This window comes from Pleurodeles waltl, chromosome 5 (genome assembly GCF_031143425.1).
Source record: "Pleurodeles waltl isolate 20211129_DDA chromosome 5, aPleWal1.hap1.20221129, whole genome shotgun sequence".
Lineage (NCBI taxonomy): Eukaryota > Metazoa > Chordata > Amphibia > Caudata > Salamandridae > Pleurodeles > Pleurodeles waltl.
Genome location: NC_090444.1, coordinates 1,254,018,100 through 1,254,036,760, shown reverse-complemented (window position 1 = coordinate 1,254,036,760; position 18,661 = coordinate 1,254,018,100). Strand labels below are relative to the sequence as shown.

At 43.8% G+C, this 18,661-nt stretch overlaps 1 protein-coding gene across 1 annotated transcript in view; it reads left to right on the top strand.

The window, feature by feature from the left end:
• Positions 1-18,661, top strand: part of MDN1 (midasin AAA ATPase 1) — a 1,740,009-nt gene that overhangs the window by 779,929 nt on the left and 941,419 nt on the right. The window contains exon 37 of the mRNA XM_069235499.1: positions 11,800-11,922. Coding sequence (XP_069091600.1) covers positions 11,800-11,922 — 123 coding nt within the window. The remainder of the gene's footprint in view (positions 1-11,799; positions 11,923-18,661) is intronic.

Sequence of the window (18,661 nt, the reverse complement as noted above, 5' to 3'; positions counted from 1 at the left end):
CTCTCTCGGCGCCGAAAAATACCACACCTTCATCCTACTCAGAGGAACAAGGAATGAGTGGCCAAATGCACAAATTTGGACAAGAGCTCCAAAGTGTAGAATCGGACTACACACAAAAGAGACTGTACATCCAGCACGACACAGGGAAGATATCAACCCTTCCCCCAATCATGAGGAAAAGAAGGATCGGACTTCCAAAGGATGACGCACAACCACAAGCCAAAGTGGTTAAAAAAGTCACGCCTCCGCCCTCTCCACCACAGGCATCGCCGGCACAAACACCGCCACAAATGCACTCACCAGCGCAAACTACCATAAGTCATGACGATCAGGATCAAGACGCTTGGGACCTGTATGACACCCCAGTGCCGGACAATGATCCCGAGTCATACCCCACAAAGCCGTCACCGCCAGAGGACAGTACCTCATACTCGCAACTGGTGGCTAGGGCAGCAGAATTCCACAATGTCCAACTGCATTCCGATCCTATAGAGGATGATTTTTTATTTAACACCCTCTCGGCTACACACAGCCAATATCAATGTCTCCCAATGCTACCAGGGATGTTACGGCACGCAAAACAAATTTTTGAAGAGCCCGTAAAATCAAGAGCCATCACCCCAAGGGTGGATAAGAAATACAAACCACCACCCACAGACCCAGTGTTTATTACTTCGCAGTTACCACCTGACTCCGTGGTAGTAGGGGCAGCTCGCAAGAGAGCAAATTCACATACATCTGGCGACGCCCCACCTCCGGACAAAGAAAGCCGAAAATTTGATGCGGCAGGGAAAAGAGTAGCATCACAGGCAGCCAACCAGTGGCGCATCGCAAATTCACAAGCGCTGCTGGCCAGATATGACCGCGCACACTGGGACGAGATGCAACTTCTCGTAGACCATCTTCCCCAGGAATACCAAAAAAGGGCGCAGCAAATAGTGGAAGAGGGACAAACGATCTCAAACAATCAAATCCGCTCTTCACTAGACGCAGCCGATACTGCAGCAAGAACAGTCAACACTGCTGTCACCATAAGGAGACACGCTTGGCTACGCACTTCAGGCTTCAAACCTGAAATCCAGCAGGCTGTCCTTAATATGCCCTTCAACGAGAAACAACTTTTTGGCTCTGAAGTGGATACAGCCATTGAAAAACTTAAAAAGGACACAGACACGGCCAAGGCCATGGGCGCACTCTACTCCCCGCAGAGCAGAGGCTCTTTCAGAAAAACTCCATTTAGAGGGGGGTTTCGTGGCCAACCCACAGACACCACCAGCCAACAAACAAGAACCACACCATATCAGGGTTCCTTCCAAAGGGGAGGTTTCAGGGGATATCGGGGGGGTCAATTCCCAAGGAGTAGGGGAAGATTCCAGACTCCAAAAACACCTCCACCTAAACAGTGACTTTCAAGTCACGCAACCCCTTCACTCAACACCAGTGGGGGGAAGACTAAGCCAATTCTACCAATCTTGGCAACAGATTACAACAGACAATTGGGAATTAGCAATAATCCAACATGGCTATTGCATAGAATTCCACAACTTCCCACCAAACATCCCCCCCAAAACACGCAAAATGTCACCACAACATTTAGAACTTTTAGGACTAGAAGTTCAAGCACTACTGCAAAAGGATGCAATAGAGTTAGTACCAGTACAACAAAAAAACACAGGAGTTTACTCCCTGTACTTTCTAATTCCAAAAAAAGACAAAACATTAAGACCAATATTAGATCTCAGGACACTAAATACCTACATCATATCGGACCATTTTCACATGGTCACACTACAAGACATCATTCCACTGCTCAAACAGCAAGATTACATGACCACATTAGACCTAAAGGATGCGTACTTTCATATACCAATACACCCTTCTCACAGAAAGTACCTACGGTTCGTATTCAAAGGAATACATTACCAATTCAAGGTGTTGCCATTCGGAATAACAACTGCACCAAGAGTGTTCACAAAATGTCTAGCAGTAGTAGCAGCACACATCAGGAGACAACAGATACATGTGTTCCCTTACCTAGACGATTGGCTAATCAAGACCAACACAGTAACAAAATGCGCAAACGACACCACATTTGTCATACAAACCCTTCACAAACTGGGGTTTTCGATCAACTATAAAAAATCACACCTAGAACCGTGTCAAACACAACAATATCTAGGAGCAACCATCAACACATCAAAAGGAATTGCCACTCCAAGTCCACAAAGAGTGCAGGCATTCCACAAGGTAATAAGTGCTATGTTTCCAAACCAAAAGATACAAGCAAAATTTGTGCTAAAACTTCTAGGCATGATGTCATCATGCATAGCCATTGTCCCAAACGCAAGACTACACATGCGACCCTTACAACAGTGTCTAGCATCACAATGGTCACAAGCACAGGGTCAACTTCAAAATCTGGTGTTGGTAGACCGCCAAACATACCTCTCGCTTCTATGGTGGAACAGCAAAAATTTAAACAAAGGGCGGACATTTCAGGACCCAGTGCCTCAATACGTTATAACAACAGATGCTTCCATGACAGGGTGGGGAGCACACCTCAATCACCACAGCATTCAAGGACAATGGGATATACACGAAACAAAATTTCATATCAATTACCTAGAACTGTTAGCAGTATTTCTAGCGTTAAAAGCCTTCCAACCCATAATAACACACAAATACATTCTTGTCAAAACAGACAACATGACAACAATGTATTATTTAAACAAACAAGGAGGAACACACTCAACACAATTGTGCCTCCTAACACAAAAAATTTGGCAGTGGGCGATTCACAACAACATTCGCCTAATAGCACAATTTATTCCAGGAATACAAAACCAACTAGCAGACAACCTTTCGCGAGACCACCAACAAGTCCACGAATGGGAAATTCACCCCCAAGTTCTGAACAAGTACTTTCAAATTTGGGGAACACCCCAGATAGATTTGTTCGCAACAAAAGAAAACTCAAAATGCCAAAACTTCGCATCCAGGTACCCACACCGCGAATCACAAGGCAATGCTCTATGGATGAGTTGGTCAGGGATATTTGCGTACGCTTTTCCCCCTCTCCCTCTCCTTCCATATCTAGTAAACAAGTTGAGTCAAAACCAACTCAAACTCATACTGATAGCACCCACATGGGCAAGACAACCTTGGTATACAACTCTACTAGACCTTTCACTAGTACCGCATGTCAAACTACCCAACAGGCCAGATCTGTTAACACAACACAAACAACAGATCAGGCATCCAAACCCAGCAACTTTGAATCTGGCAATTTGGCTCCTGAAATCCTAGAATTCGGACACTTAGACCTCACACAAGAATGCATGGAGGTCATAAAACAAGCTAGAAAACCTTCCACTAGACACTGCTATGCATCTAAGTGGAAAAGATTTGTTTACTACTGCCATGCCAATCAAATACAACCATTACATGCCTCTACTAAAGACATAGTAGGATACTTACTACATTTGCAAAAAGCAAATCTCGCTTTTTCATCTATAAAAATACACCTCGCAGCAATATCTGCTTACCTACAAACTACTCATTCATCGTCTCTATTTAGAATACCAGTTATTAAAGCATTCATGGAAGGGCTAAAAAGAATTATACCACCAAGAACACCACCAGTTCCTTCATGGAATCTTAACATCGTCTTAACAAGACTCATGGGTCCACCTTTCGAACCCATGCATTCCTGTGAAATGCAATATCTAACCTGGAAGGTCGCATTTCTCATTGCAATCACATCCCTCAGAAGAGTAAGTGAAATACAGGCATTTACCATACAAGAACCATTTATTCAAATACACAACAATAAAATAGTTCTAAGAACAAATCCAACATTTCTGCCAAAAGTAATCTCACCATTCCATTTAAATCAAACAGTAGAATTGCCAGTGTTCTTCCCACAACCAAATTCTGTGGCTGAAAGGGCACTACATACATTAGACATCAAAAGAGCACTAATGTATTACATTGACAGAACAAAGCTAATCAGGAAAACAAAACAACTGTTCATAGCTTTTCAAAAACCACACATAGGAAATCCAATCTCTAAACAAGGCATTGCTAGATGGATAGTCAGATGCATTCAAACATGCTATCTTAAAGCCAAAAGAGAATTGCCTATTACACCAAAGGCACACTCAACCAGAAAGAAAGGTGCTACAATGGCCTTTCTAGGAAACATTCCTATGAGCGAAATATGTAAGGCTGCAACCTGGTCTACGCCTCATACGTTTACTAAACACTACTGTGTAGACGTACTAAATGCACAACAAGCTACAGTGGGCCAAGCTGTACTAAGAACATTATTCCAAACTACTTCAACTCCTACAGGCTAAACCACCGCTTTTAGGGGAGGTAACTGCTTTATAGTCTATGCCAAACATGTGTATCTGCAGCGACATATGCCATCGAACTGAAAATGTCACTTACCCAGTGTACATCTGTTCGTGGCATTAGTCGCTGCAGATTCACATGTACCCTCCCACCTCCCCGGGAAGCCTGTAGCCGTTTAGAAGTAGATCATAAATCTTAAACATCTGAACATTTGTAAATAATTATTAGAAACTCTTAACGTACATACATATTCACTCCATTGCATGGGCACTATTTATACCAAACAACTCCATCCTCACCCTCTGCGGGGAAAACAATCTAAGATGGAGTCGACGCCCATGCGCAATGGAGCCGAGGAGGGAGGAGTCCTTCGGTCCCGTGACCAAAAAGACTTCTTCGAAGAAAAACAACTTGTAATACTCCGAGCCCAACACCAGGCAGCGGACTGTGCCAAACATGTGAATCTGCAGCGACTAATGCCACGAACAGATGTACACTGGGTAAGTGACATTTTCATTTTCTATAACACAAACCTATTTGCCTGGAATTGTCTCTGAGTGTGTGTTCCTCATTTATTGCCTGTGTGTATGTACAACAAATGCTTAACACTACTCCTTTGATAAGCCTACTGCTCGACCACACTACCACAAAATAGAGCATTAGTATTATCTCTTTTTGCCACTATCTTACTTCTAAGGGGAACCCTTGGACTCTGTGCATGCTATTCCTTACTTTGAAATAGCGCATACAGAGCCAACTTCCTACATGGTGCTTTCATCCTTATTGCAACTCTGTCCTGCATTGAAACATGACGACATAGGGTTGTGTAAGGATTTTGCCCCTGTACAATAAAGTCATATCTTCTTTTTCCCCATTTGAAGACTTGGATCTGATGCTTTGCTCTGACTGATTTAGGTGTTTCACCAAATTCACAAATAATTTATGGAATTCTGCAGGGAAATCATTTCTGAACACCACTGGTTTCAAGTCATATGATGTCTGCTTCCTGTTCATGGGAACCAAGCATACCTTTGGTGCATGGTAGGTGTCTCTTGTACTCAAAGGTATCAGAGAAAAAGATACTAAGCTTTGCATAATTGAATACAAGAAGCAAGTTAGCAGTCATAGCACCCGACTCAGTCTTTGGTGTCCAGCTCTGACCCTTTACCTGGAGTCCATGTGCTCAGAATTCCCCGGTCCACCATAGACTCTACTTCATGTTGCGGCCTTTAAGACGTCTGTGCTGTCGATTTCTTTACATTTATTCCAGCTCTCTGTTGTGCTTCTCCCAGTCTAATGGACCCCTAATTGTACCTCTGCTGGCATATGGTTTGCCATGGACTGAGCACGGATGTGGAGAACTCGCTGTGCGTATGGTGCAAGGCTGTTCCTTCTCCTCTGTCTTAGACCCCTCTTTCTAGTCTTAGGTCAGTGCTAGCTACGATTCTGGTGGCACCAGCTTTAGATCTTCCACTGACCTCGTGTCAACAGCTATGTTCTGCTAGAGCGGAGCACATTTTGAAGTATACGATTGCTAAAGCAAATGATGGGAATGATGAGGGTTCCCTTTCAGTCCCTCTGTCCTGGCAACAGAACTTCAGAGGATCGAGTATACTTTTAAGTTTGATTCTAGCACAATATAAGGCCTTTAATATGTCTCAAATGATGATGATAACGATGAGGAACCAGACATTTTCTTCCACCTCACTACACGAAGGCTGGTTTTTATCTTAATTTGCAAAACACCAGTGTCTTGTATACATTTTCAGAGGAATGATTTTGGGCCTCCCATGGAGAAAGCGGCCTCCTTTGCAGCAGTGGTTCATAGAGCGTTAGACATCCTTGAACTACCGCTCATCTTTGTTGAGACTGAGGCTAATCTTCTCATGGAGATTTTGCGACCTTAACCTTTAACCTCTGAGCTTCTGTTGTCTTTCAGTCCTGGCTGCTTGATGAAACCAATGTTCATCTACCGCTGTGGATCACCATGAGGTGCATCAGGCCAGCATCAGGTGAACCCAAATTTTTAATACAATATCCACACTGGAGCCCTTGTAGTAAAGATCTCCATTAGTAAGATAACCTGTAATTCTTTCCGTACCTCCACAATAGACAAAGACGAAAAGAAGCCGTGCTAAGGAGCAAAAGTATTTTCTTCTGCCAGTTTAACGTTGCTCCCACTAAATGTTTGTTGTTTCTTGAGCTGTTGGTGACCCCTACTTCCCTACTGGATAAAGCCATAAAGAATCAGCGCTCTGGGCAAAAAGTATTTTCTTCTGTCAGTGTGGTGATGCTCCTACTAAATGCTGTTTGGTACTTGGTCTATTTGGCACATGGCGCATGAAGTGTTGACTTCCTTTCTAGAGGACATTTGCATCTTCATCACTCAGTTCACAATTGTCAGGATGCTGCAAATGGTGTTCTACGTTGTGGACTGGACAGTATGGATTCTGTTGCATGCGCTGTGGACACCAGAATCCTTATTAACATGCCTGGATGTGTTCCACTGGATCACCAGGGAGGTCCAGGATTTCCAAATAGATGTGCCACTCTTTGGACAGCCTTAATGAAATTAAGGCAGCAGAGCTGTAGCCTCTTACTGTGGTTACTTTCCCCTGCTCGCCTGGTCCATCAGCATCACAGGAAGTTCAGAGAATACTTGAGTAGTCCCGTATATCTCTGGCAAAGATCCTCTCAGCTGTACAGCAGTTTACACAGACTTTTCACGTTGGTAGGGGTAGATCAGGTTCCAAAGTATAATGACAATAGCAGTATCGACACTCCTCCATCGTCTTCTCCAGGCATTGCTCTGAAACCTCTTTGGTTTGCCCTCCAGTCTTGTTGAAAATGGCAGTTGGCAACATTCTGTCTTGCCTTCTTTACTGGCAATTCATCACACTAGATCAATGTCTGCTTCAAACTATCCAAGTTAGTTATGCCCTTTGATGTGTAGGCACATCTGTCCAAATTCTCTCTCTCCCCCCACCCTCCCAGTTTACTATTTGTTGTATCTGGAGCATACTGCCATTCTGTCAAATAAAAGTGATCATGTCCTGACCAAAGGGGTGATAAAACTGGTAGAGGAGGCTGAAAGAGGACTGGGGAGTATTCCTCCCAGAACTTTCTCATGAATGCTTTTGACTAAGAGTTCCTGTCTTAAAATTTCACCCAGGTGCCAGACAGGATCAGGAGAATGTTGTAGCATTGCTCCTGTGTACCAGTAAGTTTCTTTGTGCTGCTCACCACTGACTCCATACTTCCTCAGAAGTAACAGAGCACAGCTGTATATAAGCACCTCCCCTTTCAACTGTTGTCAGTTTCTTTCTGTCCCCATTTTCCAATAAGGATCAGGTACTCCTCTTCCAACTTAGTCAGTCCTCTACCAACTACAAAATATTTCCACAGTGTGATGTAAAACAATGTCCCCACTGAAAACTACTGTATTCAAGATGTGCCGCAACTACATGAAGCAGATGTCCATCATAGACCTGCACGAGGAGTTCCTTTGGCAGTTATGCACCAAACACAACTCTGAGTTGTGTGATCGGGAAGGCGTGAAAGCTTCAAGAAGTAAGTCTCACTCGTTTTTCATCTCCGGCCACAGAATTGATTCCTCAACTGGTCCTCAAGCACCAGAATTACGTGAACTGTTGTGGACACTGCAGCAGATTAAGGCCTTCGAAGGAAGCCATGCTGCAAATCTTTAGTGTGCTTTCAGCTCCCTTTGGCATGCCTTCAGGCCTCCAGACTGCTTACCATCTGTAGGTCTTTCCTGGGTGCCAGTTTTTCCTCGAGGACCAGGTATCTTCTTGTGATGCATTTTCTGAAAATCTTGATTAATGTGTTTTTTGCTAAAACACATCTTCATGTCTCAAAAGGACTTTACTTTGGTCCTCACATTTCTCACGTACACACCATTCAAGGTCATACACAGCTGTTGTTGCAGCTCCTAAACATCAATGTTTTATATTGCTGTCACTTACTCAGGCTGGTGATATTAGCTTCAGACACTGTCAGCACATCTTCTTTCCTGACAAATTGGTACTTAGGATCTGGCCCACCTTTCTGCCTAAAGTGGTATAGGCCTTTCGCATTGGATAGACCAACATTGTAACAATGTTTTACTCTCCGCCGTATCCTGCAAAAAAATGGGAGATAGTATATTTGCTTGATCTCAAGAGCGCTTTAAACTTTCACATTAAATGCATAAAGCGTATTGTGTTGATGATCAGCTCTTAGTTTAGTTGTCCGGGATCAAACAAGGAAAGTTTGTAAAGAAGAGGACTCTATCAAAGTAGATTGTCTTATTCATAAAGGCAATAGACTTTAGCAAAGAAAAAGCCTCTCAAAGGCCTACGGGCAATTACACCACAGTAATAATGTTACAGTGGTTTTCGCAAGGGGAGTTCCTGTCTTGGTCATCTGTCAAGTTGGGACATTGGTGTTACAGGACACATTCTCCAAGCACTACTTACCGTAGAGAGAGTCCTGCAGGGCTTCTTGGTTTGAGTCCATTCCTCACTCCCTCCAGCTTTTGTGAGTTACTGCTTTAGCATCTATTTGGTATGGAATCAGCAGTCAGCAGTATCCAGCAGAAGAACAAGTTCTTACTTTTGGTAATGCTTTTTCTGGTGGATACGTATATACAGTCTAAAAAGGTTCCAAGTTAATTTTTCGTCTTGCTGTCACCTTAATTTCTTCACAGCCAATCCACATCTAAGTTTGTGAGAAAAAAAAACTATATTGAAACCAGGTCGGCGTTCTGGGTTGGTGCCTAAATGCAACTCAAGTCTGGAATGGTGCAAGGTCTTAGGGGATTTTATTTTGAAGAATTCCTGATCCAGTCTGGTGCCTGGAAATATAAAGGTGAGGATTATGCACTTAGAGCTTCCAACAGAAAGATCATTACAGACGGTAAGTAACTTGTTCAACTGCCTCTCGGTCCTTTCTCAGATGCAGAAACATGGGCGCCTCAAGGTGAGGAAGAGCCTGGCACACTACACCATGGTTTAGTCACAGATGAAGCAGCACTATTTGAATGAATTTGAACTGACAAGGGATGAGGAGGTTTCCAAAGACACAGTGGTGATAGGAGATTTACATTATGGAAATGCCGAAAAATGTTAAAGGACTCTAAACACTTCAAAAGACATACACTTGAAACCCCCAGGCCTGAGCAGGTACAGAGCCGACACATACTGATTCAAAGTCTGCAAAGACGTTTTCAGAGAAGAAACATCTGGCAGCCGGAAGAAGGCACAAGCCCTAAGAACCTCACAGATCAAAACATAAAGGCACATATAGAGTCAACCCTTCGACACCTGGCTCCATTTCGAAAGATGATCGGGATAAGCAGGTGATGTGCAAGGACAGTTTGACCTCAAAGAAAGATTCCACAGATGCTAAACATGGGCTTTTGAAGTTGAGAAGAACCCGGCAACTTAATACAGAAATGGTGCCTCTGCTGCGAAAGGAGGAGGAGTTATGAGTCCCTGAAAGCAATCAAAATCTATGTCAAAATACAGAAGAGCAGAACAGTACAAGGCTTATCAGTGGGCCTAGAACCGCCCACAACTCCTGTATTTCGGGAAGAATAACCAGTCCAGTCCCATGAGCAACTGTTAGAGCAAAAAGTGCTACAGAAGAGAGTTAGCAAGATCTAGAGCTAACCATCAAGACTATCACTACCATATGAAATGCTGGTGTACATGACAGTTGTCAAATGTGCAGCACATACCTATGGTTGTGTGGTGAAGGAAGGACAGATAGTCATGGTTCCCTCTGGAAGCTTTGGCTCCTGCACAGAGGAGAAACTTCTACCAACCCATGCAGCTTAGCATCATAAACAAGGGAAGAGAAGCCTTCAAAGTGATGGCCTCCTCAAAAGCAGTTACGTCCAGGGCACTGGAGAAAAAAAGAAAGAAAAACGCCACACAGGTTCCAGCCTGTATCAAGAGCGAAACCTCAGTGGACTCCATCATTGTCTGAATTTCTAAATAGAGAACTTTTGCCCCTTCATCTACAGGCTCACCACCAGAAAGAGAATTGATATGGTGGTAAGGAAGAAAGAAAGATTTGCTGCAATACAATGGCGTATTACCAGTTCAAATGCACTTTTACACAGGCATTTGACACCCTCCATATAAAGAGATAAAGACTTGATGTGGCACTTTTCTGGCCAGTACAAGATGGGGCCAAAAACAATTGCGAACACGTGTTTAAGTCAGCTGCTGAAAACCACACAGAGAAGATGCTCATGGCTAAGAGTCTCATGCTTCATATGATAAATTCTGACATCCCATTCACAGAGGGCTGCCTCTATGCAGTTTACATCTGACTGGCATTAAGTTTATGTAAGGACTGGCATTTCACCAGCATATTGATCACTGTTCTCTCCTTATGTACCTTAAACCTTGATGTCAACACTCAGTGAAGCAGCATGCCAGTCAAACTAAAACATATATGAGGACTTGCTGTGCTGTCCCTCAGGGTTAATCATTAACTTCTGTGATGTCTATATTCCTTGCTATAGTGAGTGGTGAAATGTTTTGCCTATACACCAGGACAGCAAGGACAGCTTCTGGTCCTGGTCCTGTGCACAGAGCATGCAAGATGCGCCTGCTTGCACATAAACGGTGATTAATGCAGTCAGGTGTCCTTTGCAAACGTTTGTGCATGCAGGGGCCACTGCAATCCAGCTGTCTGTTTACCAACACTCGTAGGTGTAAAAAGTTAATACTCCAGAGCGAAAATAGTAATAGTGTAATGACTGTACTGAATCACTCAGTGTTTGTCCTGTGTTTAAGTTTCTGCTTATTCAATATAACCCTAAAATTAACATGTTTTTAAAGTCGATTATCTACAGTATTACAGGAGTGTAAAGCACTAAAGAATATATAATATTACAGCAAAACCACATTTAGGTAAAAAGTGATGAGACAACAGCAATAAGAGTTGTGTGATACCTCCGCTAGCAAGTGTGTGCTCATATTCTAGAAGTTCAAGTCCTCGAATTGATACTGAATGGGTAGAAATAAAATGTGTGTTAATATCAACTTCCAATGGTGAAATAAATTTGAATAATGAGACTCCTGTAATGTGAATTCTCTCAAACTGACATTCTATGCAGCTGTGGTAGTAGGATGAACGTCCTGCACCCTTTTCTTCACAGCATCACCTTTTAAAGTAAGCCTGTCAACTCGCTTGAGATAGGTTGAATAATAAGGAACATTGTGTAGGATCTATGAATAGTAGAGTAGCTATGTGATTTTCTTACAAGTGGACGGTGATATCACAACTAGACTGTTGCAGGAAAATTAAAGGCATTTTTATACCATTATTGCAGGCTTCCATGTAATTTAGTTAAGTTGCTGCTCTTTTTGGTGGAAGGTGTATTAACAGCTGTTAGTCTTAATTATGCTCTCATTTTTCCTAATATCACAGGATGTGACTGACTTGTTTGGTACAGATTTGCCTGTGGAAGGAGGAAAAGGAGGAGATTTTTCTTGGCGTGATGGACCTCTCCTTGCAGCATTGAAACTTGGGCATTGGATTGTTCTAGATGAAGTGAGTGTTTTATAAAAAAAAAAAAAAAAAAAAAATACATATTTCATTGTAGCAGACTTAGTTAATGGAAATAACCCTTTTTTTGGAGCCCTTGCTTTGGACTTAGTTAAGATAATTTCAAATGTGGCTCCATTTAATTTCTGCTGTATTACACTGACGTTAGCGGGAGATCCATCTTTACAAATGTTACCCCCATGTGAAGTCTTATGTAATATTGCAAAGGCAAAATGTCAGGTTTTTACTGTTTTTGGTTTAGATTTCCTTCTTCAAGCGTGTAAAGGTTTGTTTGGCAAATGTTTAGGGATCGGGCACCTGATCACATTATCTTTTAGATTCTGCTTGGCTTTCTTTTTTTTATTTAAATTTTTAATTTTTATTTTTTAGTAGAGCTCTCGGTAGAGGTCTTGGTGCATATGTGTTGTAATAGCTAAATCCAGCCTTATACATGGCTTTAAATATTTGGAAGTCATGTGAAATATCATCACTATTATTTTTTTCAGCCCTTTTTTTTTTTTTACAACTTTATTCGAAATGGAAGTTATAATCCTAGATGTAGTAAAAAACGTTTATTCATGATGAGACGGTGTTTTATATGTAGCATTTACAAAATTCACTGAAAGTCAGTTCTACGGTTATTCCTATTAAGTGAAGTATAAAACTGCTTTGTGTGTAGCAAATGAAAATAGACTGAGAATATATGAAAAAATAGCCTGAAGCTACAGTGTAAAATAAAGAAAAAAAAGTGAAAAGGAAGTAATTTTGATGGAATTTTTCCTTCTGTGGGAAAACCCCAAAAGATTTTAAATTTGCCCTCACCCACTAATAGTGGCTTGCTTCATCTTTGGGGGTACTACAACACCCTTGCGCAGACCAACTCTAGGAATTGAGTAAAGGATTTCTTTTAGGTGGTTTCGGAAGACACACAATCATTCAACCGTGCTTATTCTACTATTAAAACTGCCTTTGGGGAGTTCCTTCCTCCTATTTAATTCTGGACCCCCTCGACAGGATTAAAACCTGTGACCTATGATGAACTGGCGAAATTAGTGCCCCATCATCCATCAGCTGTTAAAATGTTTCAGCCTAATATTTGCCCCCTCTGAGTCATATAGTCGTCTTCATGACTTTGATCCCACAGCTCAAACCCACCACACCTCATTCATAGAAAATTGCTCATTAAGTGGTGGTAGACTCTCATGCGGTGAACTTACTTGTCACTCCTTGTATGCCTACTCAGGGATTTCATGTAAAAAAATAATAGCATGAATCCCAGTATCCAAACTGTTTCACTCTGTCTAGTGCCCAGGCCCAGGGAAGTGCCAAATACTCTCCCAAATAAATGTGCCCACATATCCATAATGTCAAGCACCCAGTTACCTGTAGTGTACCAAAAACAGGGGTGGGGTTAAAATCAATCAGTGGAATGAAACTTAGTAATCTTATCCTGGTTAATTTAAATTTTCTCTAAAACGGGGATGATAGTGGAAGTGTCTCCCTATTGTCACACAGTATATGGGAACAAAGACTACGTTACATTATTCAAGATGTTTATCAAAACTCAAGGATTTCTCTACATAAGTGGTGCTTTACTCAGATCACCAAGAGGTAGCTACGTTCTTCTAGCGTTCAATGTGTGGTTCATAATGCACCTTTGGTAATACTGATATCAGAATTCCCCTACGCGTTCTGTTGTTTAAATCAAGCTGGCATGGTACATCTGGTTCTCCTGGGAGGGTGGGAGGAATCAATTGCTGGCACCGCCCATTCCTATGGGTGAAACCTAGATTGCTTTGTCTTTCTCAAACCTCCTGCTTCTAGCCCCAGCTGAGGCCCATGCACTCTTGTTTAGTGGTCCTTATCTGTTGTTGAAAAGGGCTCAATAGTAGCTGCATTCAAGAATGCCTGATATGCATTGCCCATGTGGTATATATTAAAATAACTCCCTTCTTGTAAGTAAATCAAGCCAGCTAGAACCCTTGTTAGTATGTGTTCAAATCCTATCTGGGGGTAGTAAATGCTGCAGCATATCCATCGATATTAAGCTATTATATTATAATGGTTCCCTGCCAAACGGGACCGCCTCTGTTACGAATATGTGCTTTAAGAAGACATGCATCTCAGTGTAAAGTGGCCAGGAGCCATTAGAGTGCCACGGGCTGACCCAACTGCCTTTTGTACAGTCAGGTTGTTCACTGCATTCCGATGTTCTGAAGCTACTTGTTACACTGTGCCTCTTTAATAGACAGCCATTCGGGCACCAGTGCTTACAAAAGAGTCCACCGTGTGACCCTCCTGCTTGGTAGACCTGATGCACGGCAGCTATCTAGTGCTGAAAATCTCTGCCATGTTTGGTGCGGTACAAATGGATTCTAAGTGACCATATTTGCTCAAAATACTCACAGCTGTGATAAATGGAACCAATCTCATCACCCCCCCATGTGATTGACTGAATATTTAAACTTCATTGAGATTGATGTTGTCAAAATTCATTGTTCGTAAAACCGTACTGCTAAGTACTAATATTTTCCTCCAATAATTCAGTGTCTAATACCATTGGATTAGGGGACAAGTTCACTGCAGTGTGGAAATACTATCATACTTACGAGTGTGCATATAGTTAGACCATTACTTGTGAGGGGAATTGTAAGGAAATGCCTCCTTGGCATGGTTGCCCCCTGACTTTTTGCCTTTGCTGATGCTATGTTTACAATTGAAAGTGTGCTGAGGCCTGCTAACCAGGCCCCAGCACCAGTGTTCTTTCCCTAACCTGTACTTTTGTATCCACAATTGGCAGACCCTGGCATCCAGATAAGTCCCTTGTAACTGGTACTTCTAGTACCAAGGGCCCTGATGCCAAGGAAGGTCTCTAAGGGATGCAGCATGTCTTATGCCACCCTGGAGACCTCTCACTCAGCACAGACACACTGCTTGCCAGCTTGTGTGTGCTAGTGAGGACCAAACGAGTAAGTCGACATGGCACTCCCCTCAGGGTGCCCTGCCAGCCTCTCACTGCCTATGCAGTATAGGTAAGACACCCCTCTAGCAGGCCTTACAGCCCTAAGGCAGGGTGCACTATACCATAGGTGAGGGTACCAGTGCATGAGCATGGTACCCCTACAGGGTCTAAACAAAACCTTAGACATTGTAAGTGCAGGGTAGCCATAAGAGTATATGGTCTGGGAGTCTGTCAAACACGAACTCCACAGCACCATAATGGCTACACTGAAAACTGGGAAGTTTGGTATCAAACTTCTCAGCACAATAAATGCACACTGATGCCAGTGTACATTTTATTGTAAAATACACCACAGAGGGCACCTTAGAGGTGCCCCCTGAAACTTAACCGACTGTCTGTGTAGGCTGACTAGTTCCAGCAGCCTGCCACACCAGAGACATGTTGCTGGCCCCATGGGGAGAGTGCCTTTGTCACTCTGAGGCCAGTAACAAAGCCTGCACTGGGTGGAGATGCTAACACCTCCCCCAGGCAGGAGCTGTGACACCTGGCGGTGAGCCTCAAAGGCTCACCCCTTTGTCACAGCCCAGCAGGGCACTCCAGCTTAGTGGAGTTGCCCGCCCCCTCCGGCCACGGCCCCCACTTTTGGCGGCAAGGCTGGAGGGAACAAAGAAAGCAACAAGGAGGAGTCACTGGCCAGTCAGGACAGCCCCTAAGGTGTCCTGAGCTGAGGTGACTCTGACTTTTAGAAATCCTCCATCTTGCAGATGGAGGATTCCCCCAATAGGGTTAGGATTGTGACCCCCTCCCCTTGGGAGGAGGCACAAAGAGGGTGTACCCACCCTCAGGGCTAGTAGCCATTGGCTACTAACCCCCCAGACCTAAACACGCCCTTAAATTTAGTATTTAAGGGCTACCCTGAACCCTAGAAAATCAGATTCCTGCAACTACAAGAAGAAGGACTGCCTAGCTGAAAAACCCCTGCAGAGGAAGACCAGAAGACGACAACTGCCTTGGCTCCAGAAACTCACCGGCCTGTCTCCTGCCTTCCAAAGATCCTGCTCCAGCGACGCCTTCCAAAGGGACCAGCGACCTCGACATCCTCTGAGGACTGCCCCTGCTTCGAAAAGACAAGAAACTCCCGAGGACAGCGGACCTGCTCCAAGAAAGGCTGCAACTTTGTTTCCAGCAGCTTTAAAGAACCCTGCAAGCTCCCCGCAAAAGGCGTGAGACTTGCAACACTGCACCCGGCGACCCCGACTCGGCTGGTGGCGATCCAACACCTCAGGAGGGACCCCAGGACTACTCTAAGACTGTGAGTACAAAAACCTGTCCCCCCTGAGCCCCCACAGCGCCGCCTGCAGAGGGAATCCCGAGGCTTCCCCTGACCGCGACTCTTTGAATCCTAAGTCCCGACACCTGGGAGAGACCCTGCACCCGCAGCCCCCAGGACCTGAAGGACCGGACTTTCACTGGAGGAGTGACCCCCAGGAGTCCCTCTCCCTTGCCCAAGTGGAGGTTTCCCCGAGGAACCCCCCCCTTGCCTGCCTGCAGCGCTGAAGAGATCCCTAGATCTCCCATTGACTTCCATTACAAACCCGACGCTTGTTTCTACACTGCACCCGGCCGCCCCCGCGCTGCTGAGGGTGAAATTTCTGTGTGGACTTGTGTCCCCCCCGGTGCCCTACAAAACCCCCCTGGTCTGCCCTCCGAAGACGCGGGTACTTACCTGCAAGCAGACCGGAACCGGGGCACCCCCTTCTCTCCATTCTAGCCTATGTGTTTTGGGCACCACTTTGAACTCTGCACCTGACCGGCCCTGAGCTGCTGGTGTGGTGACTTTGGGGTTGCTCTGAACCCCCACCGGTGGGCTACCTTGGACCAAGAACTGAACCCTGTAAGTGTCTTACTTACCTGGTAAAACTAACAAATACTTACCTCCCCTAGGAACTGTGAAAATTGCGCTAAGTGTCCACTTTTAAAACAGCTATTTGTGAATAACTTGAAAAGTATACATGCAATTTTTATGATTTGAAGTTCCTAAAGTACTTACCTGCAATACCTTTCGAATGAGCTATTACATGTAGAATTTGAACCTGTGGTTCTTAAAATAAACTAAGAAAAGATATTTTTCTATATAAAAACCTATTGGCTGGATTTGTCTCTGAGTGTGTGTACCTCATTTATTGTCTATGTGTATGTACAACAAATGCTTAACACTACTCCTTGGATAAGCCTACTGCTCGACCACACTACCACAAAATAGAGCATTAGTATTATCTATTTTTACCACTATTTTACCTCTAAGGGGAACCCTTGGACTCTGTGCATGCTATTCCTTACTTTGAAATAGCACATACAGAGCCAACTTCCTACATTGGTGGATCAGCGGTGGGGTACAAGACTTTGCATTTGCTGGACTACTCAGCCAATACCTGATCACACGACAAATTCCAAAATTGTCATTAGAAATTGATTTTTTGCAATTTGAAAAGTTTTCTAAATTCTTAAAAGACCTGCTAGGGCCTTGTGTTAGATCCTGTTTAGCATTTCTTTTAGAGTTTAAAAGTTTGTAAAAGTTTGAATTAGATTCTAGAACCAGTTGTAGATTCTTAAAAAGTATTCCAACTCTTAGAAGCAAAATGTCTAGCACAGATGTGAATGTGGTGGAACTCGACACCACACCTTACCTCCATCTACAGATGAGAGAGCTAAGGTCACTCTGTAAACTAAAGAAAATAGCAATGGGCCCCAAACCTACCAAAGTACAGCTCCAGGAGCTTTTGGCAGAGTTTGAAAAGGCCAACCCCTCTGAGGATGGCAACTCAGAGGATGAAGATAGTGACTTGGAGGGAAATTCCCCCCCTCCAGTCCTACTTAGGGAGAGCAGGGCTTCTCAAGCCCTGACTCCACAAATAATAGTCAGAGATGCTGGTTCCCTCACAGGAGGGACCAACAACTCTGAAATCACTGAGGATAACTCCAGTGAAGAGGACATCCAGTTAGCCAGGATGGCCAAAAGATTGGCTTTGGAAAGACAGATCCTAGCCATAGAGAGGGAAAGACAAGAGATGGGCCTAGGACCCATCAATGGTGGCAGCAACATAAATAGGGTCAGAGATTCTCCTGACATGTTGAAAATCCCCAAAGGGATTGTAACTAAATATGAAGATGGTGATGACATCACCAAATGGTTCACAGCTTTTGAGAGGGCTTGTGTAACCAGAAAAGTGAACAGATCTCACTGGGGTGCTCTCCTTTGGGAAATGTTCACAGGAAAGTGTAGGGATAGACTCCTCACACTCTCTGGACAAGATGCAGAATCTTATGACCTCATGAAGGGTACCCTGATTGAGGGCTTTGGATTCTCCACTGAGGAGTACAGGATTAGGTTCAGGGGGGCTCAAAAATCCTCGAGCCAGACCTGGGTTGACTTTGTTGACTACTCAGTGAAAACACTAGATGGTTGGATTCAAGGCAGTGGTGTAAGTAATTATGATGGGCTGTACAATTTATTTGTGAAAGAACACCTGTTAAGTAATTGTTTCAATGATAAACTGCATCAGCATCTGGTAGACCTAGGACCAATTTCTCCCCAAGAATTGGGAAAGAAGGCGGACCATTGGGTCAAGACAAGGGTGTCCAAGACTTCAACAGGGGGTGACCAAAAGAAAGGGGTCACAAAGACTCCCCAGCAGAAGGGTGATGAGACAACCAAAACTAAAAATAGTAAAGAGTCTTCTACAGGCCCCCAAAAACCTGCACAGGAGGGTGGGCCCAGAGCCT